Consider the following 11,679-nt stretch of genomic DNA (forward strand, 5'->3'; position numbering starts at 1 on the left):
GAAATACTCTCTGTACTCTATGTTCCCGAAAGGGTGGACCGAACGTCAAATTGTGTTCTAATATATCTTTGAACTTATTCAACCGATCAATTTCAAGATGTTCACAGATGCCTAAAAAAATCACGAATGATTGTAAACTTAAAACAAAAAAAAAAAAAAAAATCGAAAATTTCAGTCTGTTTTCATCAGTAAATTATGACCTGCAGTAGACATCAATTTGAAATTTAAGTTGATAGTGATTATTATTCCAAGACTAAGAGTTTAAAACCACTAGTATCTAAGGCTAACGGCTTTATTGAAAGGTCTTTTAAATTGAATTTTTAATTGGAAAGTTCAGGATGATATGTTCGCAATCACAACAAAGAAATAAAGTTGTAATCGTCTTAAGACGGATCGAACTGGATGTTCTCGTTCGCCGATCTCGACTGAAGAGAAAAGAAGCTGCTTAAGATAATATGTACGCAAGAAGAACACGCAGAGCGTAATTAACTTTCAAACTTCTTTGCTGTCAGTTGGCAGCTCAGTTATATATTTTCAATATATTTTCAATACATAGTAAAACTTATGAGTATTTATACTCTACACCATTAGTTGTGCAGGTTATATTAAATTACTGGGGATATATAATATATAATATATCAGGCCCAGAAGAGTTTGATATAGATGCACTATTTATTATATCGATCGATTCAGAATCGCTTACTTGCTAAGCTTCTCTGTCTGTCTGATGTCCATCCACATAATTTTCTATTTAAACTACAGATCGCAATTTTTCAAATATTTTTAATGAAGTTCAGCACATTCAGACATGTTTTGGAGTAAGAATGAACGCTGAACGCTGAACGCTGAAAGAGATTCAAACCGGAACCCGTTTTCGATTACTTACCATATAAAGACTACTCACCGTATAAAGTCGTTAAATGAAACAAAATAAAAACAACATGACATTGGTAGTGGATCTGATGATCGATCTTAGTCGGCTATAACGTTTTTACTTTCGTTGATTTTATCTTTAGTTTTTATTTCATTTCAATTTTTGTTTATTGCGCATGCATTTTAAAATTAAACCATATATATATTTATGTAAATTTTCATGTATATCACAATATTATTTATTTTCAATAAGGACACAGTTATCGTATGTGGATGCTGTATGTTGTACTAGTTACTATTTAATACTTTATTTGCCGTTTTCCTGTGGCGATGTTTTATAGGCATTTTGCGCCAAAATCGAAACTAATACCATTTCAATTAGTATTAGAAGATTGATGATTGCTGCACGAGAAGTTAAAATAATGGATTTCAAATACACAGAGGATAAATAAAGAGAGGGAACTTACTTTGCTTATAAACCGTATGATTCATGGGATACGAGTTACCCAAAGTGACGCTATTTAACTGACTATCTAATAGCATGTATTGTAATTTACATAGCAATAAAATTAATTGCAAACAAAACATTTTTTTCTATATGAACGTTAAAAGACAAAAGAAATTTATCATCAATAAAAGTAATAAAATAAAATAAAATAAAAGAAGAAAAAAAAAATAATAATAATAATAATAATAATAATAAAAATCACTAACTTACCATTAAACCGCACCCTGAGCGCATTGTGGTAACTACTCGTACTATGATATTTAAAGCCCAAATTCCCAGTAGAATAGAGCAAACAATGAAAGGCATAAAATATATCATAACATTTTTATACAGATCCTGAAATGCTTATAAAATGTTAATTACAGATAGTAAAAGGCAACGGAACAATTAATTATTGATAAACAATAGCTTACCTGTTCGCCGTAGTAAATGAGATTTAGAACGAGCATAATCGATCCTTGAATAAACGGCATTTGCCATATCATGTAGCGGAGTATGCATAATTTAGGTTTCGATGGCATTGCGTTCGGAAAGCATCGACAGCAACAGCAACAGGGTGGCGTATTAAATACGAGGGCAGCAGCATCAGTTGATTTAATATAATTGGCTTCAGATTCTATATAGCGAAAGCACAATTCCCTAAGTGCCACAGCCCCGACTGTGAAACACAAATGCATAACTGTATGGCATATTAACCAGGCCTTTGGCACAAGTATGGTAGCTAAGGCAGCACAACCAATACATGGATACAATGAACATAAAAATATCGAAGGTCCCCATTGCGTAGCATCAACTTGCTTAAGTACTTTTGCGACGGTAGTGCAGAAAATGGAAATGTTTAGAATCACTAAAAGAGCAGCGACAAATATGGACAGCGTGATAAATGGCGTTAGATCTGATCAATTGTAAGAAGAGGAAAATCATTAAAAAACACATCAAAATTTTATTAAATTTCGGGCAAAAGAATTTATTTATTTAATTATTACTTACTAATATAATAGTCCGTTAAGGTGGGATGGTCATAAGTGCTCTCGATAATTAAATTAAAATCATTTGTGGAATTTTCCGGAATTTTTGAATCCCTTTGTGAATCAAGCATCATATATGTATATAATCATGCATACAATTGGCATAAGTTGGCTTAGATATTAAATATTATTATATTAATTCACTACATGGATATATGTGGGAATAATTAACTTATTTCATACTTTCCGATGTTCCGATATCTATAAAAAATAATTAATACTTTATTTGTTTGTTTTTTGAATGGTGAACCGGATTAGATATCTATACCTAAATGTGTTGTTTCTTTTGAAAGCAAGCTAACAGTGTAATCGTTTTCAGAGTAAATAAAGAAAACGAAGAAATATAGAAAAAACTTACGATCATCTTGATAGAGACAATGTTCACTATATTTTGGAGCACAGTCTATCTATCCCCTAATAATTAATAAACATAAACAAAAGAAATGGACCGACGGACTTATGAGATGATGATCAAGAAAAAAAAAAAAAAATATATATATATATATATATATATTCCTTGTGTTCAGATGACTTTTCATCTTACTCGAAAAATATTTATTTATTCATCGATATCTATTTCGTTGAATATCATTATCAGCATCTTCTCGGCCTATTCTGAAGAGCTTGAATCACTCATAAATATTTTTCTTTTTGCCACAAAGTAGACTCGCCAAACGTCATAGTGAACATTTTAAGTGAGTTAGAGCATTTAATTTTATTATTCAGATCCTTTGATTCAAATCGCCAAGCCCGCCAAGATACATCTGTACTCTACATCTGCCAAAAACAAACTCTAAATGCAAAATGGCTGATAATATCAACACGTGGTGGGGCCGTGTGCATTAACATAACAAAAAAAAAAACCAAAAAAAAAAAATTCGGAAATCTAATATACATAGGCTAAGAAATATGAAAAAGTCAGCTTTATTTTTGAATATATTTCGTACACGAAATCGTAATGTAACGATGTTGCGGCAAGAGCCAGTCTGCGCGACTTTAAATCTCAATGTGACAGCGTTTACTTTCGTCTTAGTTATAGTGAGCACTTAGTTGGTAAACGCTGCCCACATCACCATCTCTCCATATCTTTTTTGCTTTCCTCGCTTATTTCTAATCCTCATCGTGTTATACCTTAACGCGCCTAACTCCTGACTGAGACTGAGACTTGCAAAATTAGTAAATAAAATATGTTGTAATAGAGATTTGCGACAAACGTCTAGCAAAATATGTATGTGATCATCAGTTAAGACATTGCGTGTAGGTATATGCCAAGTTTCAACTTTCTAACTGATTCGCTCTTGAGTGTCACGAAAGACAGTGGGAGAGTATAGGCTCAAGTAAATAAATCGCATCTGAATATTACGTTGATCTAGAGGTCTGCGATGTGTGCGCACTGAAATTTGCAAGCTATAACTAGACTAGATTTAAATCAAGCAAATTTTTGTGCCGTTCGTTTCCTTAATCAGTGGCTTTAGAATCGTGTAACTTTGATAACACTAACGCCCTATATCAAGCTAACGTCTAACGCATGTGAGAGGTCACAGTTCGTAGATAAGTGAAATCGAGATATGTTTTAATTCAGTCGAAAGTAATTACGTTTTGCAATTGTGTTAAAATTCTGAAAAACGTTGATATATAATATATTCCAAAATGACTTTAGTCAAAACGATTACACTTGGCACGCACGTTACATGGGGTAAAGATGATGGAGATGAAAATTGTTTGTTTCTCTTCATTCGCGGCATTTCAATGTTACAAACATGCTGAGCTTTCACCAATTGATTTCGTAAAGTCGACGCAAATCTTTAGAGACCAGCGCGTTTCATTTTATGACATCATTGCGGAAGTAAGAAGAAGAAGAAGAAGTAAGTACTGATTGTGAAACAGTTTCAAGCTCTTGTTTGACTATAGGAGAAAAATGATATTGGCGTAGGGTACGAGTCATGTGAATGTAATGGAACGGAATCTTTGATGAAACAAAACGAAATCTGGCCATTTTTGAAAATACTGTTAACGCACGATGCAAAGTATATCATATACGGCAATAAGTTGCGAAGAATACCGTGATCCAGAGTAAATAAAGCTGAAGAAAAAGTTCGGGATTGATTCCTTCTGTTCGATGAGTTGCTCCAACTTGGTCAGACGGTTTGTTCCTCTTCCTAGTGACGAGAAAAAAACAAAAGTATCATCATTCATCGCGACAGTGCCAGGTCATTCGCATCGTTAATCGTCCTCCGAGAATTAAAAGAACTTGAGAGCAAAAATTTCGATTCGTTCACTATATAGCCTGCACCTTGTCACATCCGACTATCATTTGTTTCATTTTTTTGCGAAACTCAATTACTGGTATAAAACGATAGCTTAAAAAGAAGTCGGTGAAAACGATTCGATTCAATTTTTTACCCACAAATCCCTGAACTTCCGTAATGATGGCATAATGCTTTCGCCAGAAAAATGGCAAAAGGTTATCGATCAAAATAGTTGGGCTTATAAAGTTCGTTTATAAAATGTAAACAAAAAAAAAAATAAATGGCTTTGCATTCTGGTGATAAAACGTAACGAGGCTAATTTTTGTAGCTTTGTACAATCGAACAATGAAAGTACATTCCATTTGCCATTCCGTTTGTCATAATCAGGAGCACATATCTAGCTAACTTTCTTGTTTGGTGGGTGTTCATGATAAAAGCCAAAAACCAAAACCAAAGGATTGACGATCGAAAACTAAGGTTTCGCAGATGCATTTTTAGTTGTGCAGCAGTGATGATGGCCTCACCGATGGCCGATCCTAACTGTTTATTTGATGTATTCAAGTTTTTTAGACTCTCGTCTCCTTAAAAATCTGAAATTTACAAAATTCGAAATAATAGCACAGTCAGCTCGACTATCAATCAAGATAGCGAAGATGCGAAACTTTCATCGATAGAATTACTAAGTCATCATTTCTATTGGGTGAGCACATTTATATGTATAGAAAGATTGATTGGAGTTATTTTTTTTTTTTATAAACTCGCTTATGTAAGCAAATAAAATGTAAACGGATTTCGATTTGGTTGTGTTTATGGTGTTTGTAGTAAAGGTGCGCTTATGCTACACACATGAATTATCCCCAATCCCGTCGCTCCCCTTGCCAAATAACAAAAAAAAAAAAAGAAAAAAAAAAAAAAAAGAAGTAAATAAATAAAAAGAAAAGTAAACGTGCTGGTGCTTCATTTCCATTCATTCAATCTATGTATGTATGTATGTATGTATGTAACCTTGGAAAGACGGTTTTGACGCAACTTGATAGGTCAAAGAAAAATTGCAACGAATATAAAAAAGTAAGTTTTAAAGTAACCAGAGAAACGCAACGAAACGGTAATCTTTAAAGATCTGTGATCGAGTAAGAGACCATTGCTCGCAAATTTTTTATTATTATTACTATTATCAATTTATGGTCTTATAAAGAACTACGATTAATATTATAACAGAATTAATTTTGTTTTTGTTTTTGTTTTTTTAATTTTCAATAATCTATAATTTTTATAAATGTTGACTTAGCCGAGATTTTGTAGAAAAATTACAAATTATGAGAAGACGTTGAACAGAAAATCTACATATATATGATAACAATTGACACTAATAGATGACAATCTGAACTTAGACTTATCTAACATTGCCATAGGGATTGTAGGGGCAGGGCAAGTGTACATACTAATGCATAACATAATAAATGTATAAACGTTTATACATTTATGTTAACATATATATATACGCCACCAAGAGATAATACATTTTTATACGATTTTATCATCTCTATCATCTGTACGCGTAAACTTTTATGGTAAGAGCAGAATAACATTGACAAACAGAGAGACAGACAGACAGACAAAGACATCTAATAAAAAAAGATTAAGAAAAATACGAGAGAAATTGTTTACATTATTTACATTATATTACATATGTTGAGTCGAATATTCTTGCACCTTGCACAGCTTTCGCAATTTCAATCATTTTAGGATCCAACCAAATTAAATAATCTATTCCTTCCTATTCCCACTTTGAAAGATATCTTCTTTCATTTCAAATCAAAATTGGATTTTCTGCTCCCCTAGGATAGGATTCGATAGCAAACGTAATGATTAAAAAGATTATATTATGGGACATGATGGCTATCGGTCGTAACATACTTACAAATATAAAAATTCTGCGCGTTTATAATCATGAAAAATTTAAATTAGATGATAAAACAATACTTTTGTCGTCGTCATCGTGACCATAAGAAAATTTTTTTATATGTGCATAACAGTTCAATGTAACTACACGACGACGACGACAATCATCATATGAAAGAGCAGCGTTTCTTGTTGTTTAACACTTCAATATGAAATATTCAAGTTTTTCAATCATTTTTATAGGATACATGACAAGAAGACAAATATCATATATGTGTTACACACGCGGTGCGAATATATGTGTGCATTAATGAAAGAATATTTCGACAAATTTCGCCGAGAGACCTAGATCTAGGCGAGAATTCGTGTCTTTCGAATTATGTTCGAGATATAAGTAAATTCATTTTCTTTTTTTATCATCTGGACTATAATGTGGTCTCGCGACACTAATTTTCTTTTGTTTCTTGCCAATGTTCATTTAACATGGCAACTGTCAGGGAGAAGATAAAGAAATAGGGAGGTTCTGGCCTTTGGCTGATTGGTGTGTGTCCAATCGGTAAGTATTACTACGCTTTTACCGACTAAGCACTCACTGTAGCTACGAGCAAAGGTACCTTTATCGCACTCTAGATTTGTATCCGCGAACACTGATTGGGTAGCCGCGATTCCTACCTGCTCGTCTACTCAGGCGGAATGAACAATTTGCTTACATATTACTTCGAATCTATTTCATCACCTATGGGAATATTGCCGCGATGCAGGCTATTGCTTTTGTTAGTCTAGTCTAATGGGAAAAATAAAAACCCTTTTAATCATTAAATGCCTTCATGTTAGATCGGTTCATAAGTAACTTTCGTTTCTTTGTCAGACAGTCTTTTTATTAGCCATTTTGTTATACCTCCCGTTGACTGGCGTCGATTTTTCTCCGCCTTTAAAAGTTTCTCGCCAAAGTCGGAAGGATATCTCCGCTGCGTAAGTCGTATCTCCAGAACGGAATTTTACAAACCAATTTCTAACTACCCGATCAGTTATCACTCCTTCACCGTATACGCTGCATATTTTTTCGGCTGTCTCTTAAGCGCTCTTGCTTTATTTAAATGCCCAGAGCATTGCATGTCGAATATGCTTTTTTCTGACTCTCCATTTCAGTGATTAAGAAAAACCGTTGAATGTAACATGCACCACATGGAAAAAAAAAAAAAAAGAACAAGACAAACTGAATCCTCATCTATATGGTGAAACCGAAAACTCGTTTATTTCGATGACTTATAGGGGGCACATGCGAACAATAGATTGTAACCAACTGCATCGGAACTTACTTATAACTCGACCTAATATTTATTTTATTGATTAAGATTTGATGGCAATATCCTCGGCTGTTGCTGAGAACGTAATGCAATCTACCTTAAAAAGAACAAAAAAAAAAAAGAGTAAAATAACAAGTTATTTTACTTAGGTTCGCACGCATTACAGCAGGAGAGATAATACGAACAATTTCACTTACTTCTTATTTATGTTAAAAGGGGAGGAAAGCGAACGAAACTGCTTAGGCGTTAGTTGATGTTTGAAGCGAGCGATGTCTTTTTCAATTTGCTGCTTTTTCTCTTTCTTTTTTTTAATACACACTCGGGAAATCCGCAAAGCAAGCTGGCATGAATAGCAAGCTGTAAGACACAATTTAAATCTATATAATGCGGCATAAAGTTGATCTACCGCTCAAATGTTGACACCACGTAAGCACATGTTTTTTTAATTAGCTATCAACCAATATTTACTCGCCCAGAAGAAAAACTCTTTACACAATGGCATTATCTCGCGAGAATACATACATATATATGTACATTTTATTTGCAAAACATGCGAATAATTCTCTTAAGATATGAAATTAGAAATCGTAATGTGGCAATCTTGATCGATACTATATATTTCCCCTTTTTTATACAAAAAGCAAATTGATCTAAAATTTCTTTCTATTCTTAGCATTAATTAAGAAATGCAGGTTAAGGATACATTAAGATCCCTTCACTGAATTTTAAATTTTTTTTAAAAACTAAAGCAATACGAATTTGTTAACATATCCTATGAATGAACTTTAAATTTAGCATTGCATGTATTCTTATGCTCATCAGCGACGAATGATGGGTATATTCATTTCGTCAAAACGTTTGCAATGCCCGGAAGCAGGCATCACAAACCCCCCCCCCCCCCCACAAAGTATATAATATATTTCTTGATTAGCATCAAAATCTAAATTGTTGTAGGTGTGCACACGTCTGTCCGTTTGCCCATCTGTCTGTTTGCGTGACTTTGTAGTATTTGTGGTAAACAGTCTCCCATTACGAGAAATGAAGATATTGCCAGCAATTTTGCAAAAGAATTTGGAATTGATCTAAACTTTTCGAAGGACACGCCTACAACACACGCACATGCCTATACGATAAAAACTTATTTATTTATTTTTGTTTTTTTTTGTTTAGAGAAAAATCAGCTGCATCCACCTCATATTATAGATTTATACATAACATTTTTTTTCTTTTCCTTCTTTTGTCCTTGTTAGGATAGCGATGATGGGTATAAAAGATTTGATCCCAACCGAATTTTACTTGTTATATACAATACAGCTGCGTACACCACAATCAAGTGGCTTTATTTATTCAAAAATTGTTTCATTGATCAAGTGTATCATCGATTTAAGTGACGTGAGGTTTTTAAGAACACGATTGAATTCTTATGAGGTGAAATAGTTATTGACTTGTGTTTCTACATCGCTTTTACATCCGATTCGTTATTGCGGTTCTTAATAGCCCAAGTCAGCAACAAATCTGGGCATTCTTAGTGCCTCTATAGGCTATTACTCACTTCAAGGTTGGACTGTATACTAATACGAATTTTTTCGTAAATGTCCATTTTTAAATCAATATTTCAGTTGGATGCGCAAGCGTTTTTTGTATGCATTGCATCATTTGTGTTACAAGGGAATACCAAATTTGTGCGTATATGTACAGTGTAAATAAATTGTTTTCATTATATAGACAATATACTGTTTAAGCTGACTTGGACTTATTTATCGGTTAGTGATTAGAAACTGCTTCAAACACTATCGGTTATCTTAGGGGTTGACTTTAGTTTATTTCCGGACGGCTTATGTGAATGGTGTTTTTTGGGCCTATGCTTCGATTCATTATTTTATTTATAAGAGAGCAAGAAAGGGAGAGAAAGAGAGAGAAAGAGAGAGAGAAAGAAAGAGAAAGAGAAAGAGAGAGAGAGAGAGAGAGAGAAAGAAAGAGATAGAGATAATTATGAAGTAATACATGTTTTAAACTTGATATAGATTATTGGATTGGAAGTCAACGGATAGGTTAATTTTTTTTCTTTGTTCTTCCTCTTTCCCGGTAAATGTTATTACATACATAGTGAATATTTAAGATTTAGTCGCCGTGCAAGCTTAATATGGATTATTGGATTGGAAGTCAACGGATAGGTTAATTTTTTTTTTTTGTTCTTCTTCTTTCCCGGTAAATGTTATTACATACATAGTGAATATTTAAGATTTAGTTGCCGTGCAAGTTACGCTTTGCTTATCCCTGAGATCGTTTCGAATTTGTGTCTGTCCCAATATACATAAATGTTTCCATAGTTCAATTACTGAAATCTTTTTTTAATTTGTCGAGAAAACCGAAAAGTCATTTAAAACTAATTAATTCACTTGATTCGTCTATGAAAATTGAATTTGCTAAAATTGTTCATCTATGTGAACACTACCTATATATATATATATATATATGTATGTTACATTACATGATTATTAGTATTATTATTATTATTATTATAATTTTTGTTTCTTGTATTTTTTTTTTTTTTTTTTTTTTGTTTTGCTGTCTACACGCTATTTACTTGCTGTTGCACAATGAAATTTCTGTAACCACTTCTTTTGCCATTAAATACAAATAAAAAAACTGGTTTCAATTTTCTTTTTTTTTTGTTATCTTTCAATAGATAATTCCAAGCGTGTTCGCCTGTTTGCGGCTTCTATACATTTTATTCGGTTTTATATAATTTTCAAACATATAATTATTTCCTTGAAATTATCGATTTGTTTGTTTTATTCAATTTCGTGGATTTATTCGGTTTTCAAAAAGTTTCATATGCAAAATTTTACAACAGCGAACACACGTAAACACTTTCGTCTTCATTAAATATTCAAATGCTACTGATCGTACTGATCGTTGTTATGGTTAACCCAGCATTTCTGTTTTCTTAGGGCTGTTACAATAGGTTCGTCGCTCTCATGCAGAGCTCTTTAACACACACAAAACCGGTGCATACGATTGTTAGCAGACCGATCGATACACACTACTCTTACATATATATATATAAATTAAAAAAAAAAAAATAAAATAAATAAATAAATAAAGAAACTTTTCAGTGTTGAGTATTTATTACGCTAACTTGCCATATGTTGTAATAATCAATGAAAAGAAGAGTCTCCTCGTCATTCAAAATACACAAAATGGCTAAAATAAATAGTGTTCATGTAACAGACGAAATAATTAGTTAATGTTTTTCTTATCAACAAAAATTTACAAATGAAACGTTAGTGTGTGTTAAGTTTAAAGGGTCATGAAATTGAAAGCAAATAAATAAAATTGAGCTGCATTGAAAAAAAAAAGGGAAAAGTAAAGTGAGCGAAGCAACACCATCGAGAGAAGTGACAAATTCATGTTCGCTCGTTGGGCAAAGTAGCCAAATAGGTAAGAATCGCAAGGGTTCGCGCGCAGGTCCGTGTGCGCGGGTTCAAATCTTAAGTGCGGTAGAATTTTCTTTGGTGGTGGCCCATCCCAAGATTCGCGACCCGTTGAAAGTATTCGAAGGTGTACGTCCATGCCGCTTACTTACCAAGATTCACTACTTGCGATTACACATTTGTTTGCACCGATGAGTGACGCACTTACTAGGCAATGCTTCATTTCGTATAGAGACGTGAAAAAACGATGAATAGTTCACGGCATAAGAGCAAAATTGTTAAAGACATAGCTTTCATAAATAGTCAGGCAGTTAAAGCTGTGTGTGTAGGTAACAATTGGCAATATTTCCAATAAAATAATTTTTATTATTTTCA

At 33.1% G+C, this 11,679-nt stretch overlaps 1 protein-coding gene across 10 annotated transcripts; it reads right to left on the minus strand.

Moving 5' to 3' along the window:
• Nucleotides 1-1,056: 1,056 nt before the first annotated feature.
• Nucleotides 1,057-10,716, minus strand: LOC119631923 (organic solute transporter alpha-like protein). Of its 10 annotated transcripts, none has more exons than XM_038024509.1 (7): nt 10,455-10,716; nt 2,593-2,610; nt 2,372-2,521; nt 1,795-2,276; nt 1,592-1,717; nt 1,341-1,467; nt 1,057-1,275 (listed from the first exon to the last, which is right to left on the minus strand). In XM_038024509.1, exons 3-7 carry the CDS (start codon nt 2,481-2,483, stop codon nt 1,181-1,183), a joined length of 942 nt encoding a protein of 313 aa, XP_037880437.1. In that variant the 5' UTR covers nt 2,484-2,521; nt 2,593-2,610; nt 10,455-10,716; the 3' UTR covers nt 1,057-1,180. The 10 variants fall into 10 exon arrangements, with proteins under 10 accessions (XP_037880437.1, XP_037880438.1, XP_037880429.1 ...); XM_038024510.1 differs by lacking the exon at nt 10,455-10,716 and adding an exon at nt 10,094-10,230; XM_038024501.1 differs by lacking the exon at nt 10,455-10,716 and adding an exon at nt 10,359-10,397 and having other exon boundaries at nt 1,058-1,275; nt 2,372-2,610.
• Between the last annotated feature and the right edge of the window lie 963 nt (nt 10,717-11,679).

The sequence above is a fragment of the Glossina fuscipes genome, unplaced genomic scaffold, assembly GCF_014805625.2.
Source record: "Glossina fuscipes isolate IAEA_lab_2018 unplaced genomic scaffold, Yale_Gfus_2 1, whole genome shotgun sequence".
NCBI lineage: Eukaryota > Metazoa > Arthropoda > Insecta > Diptera > Glossinidae > Glossina > Glossina fuscipes.

Bases quoted from the DNA above. Each gene is read 5' to 3' on its own strand.
- LOC119631923 (XM_038024509.1), bottom strand. From the start codon at position 2,483: ATGATGCTTGATTCACAAAGGGATTCAAAAATTCCGGAAAATTCCACA. The intron at 2,277-2,371 runs GTAAGTAATAAT...ACAATTGATCAG, and splicing joins CTTAACGGACTATTATATTA to ATCTAACGCCATTTATCACG. The intron at 1,718-1,794 runs GTAAGCTATTGT...TAAGCATTTCAG, and splicing joins TCATTTACTACGGCGAACAG to GATCTGTATAAAAATGTTAT.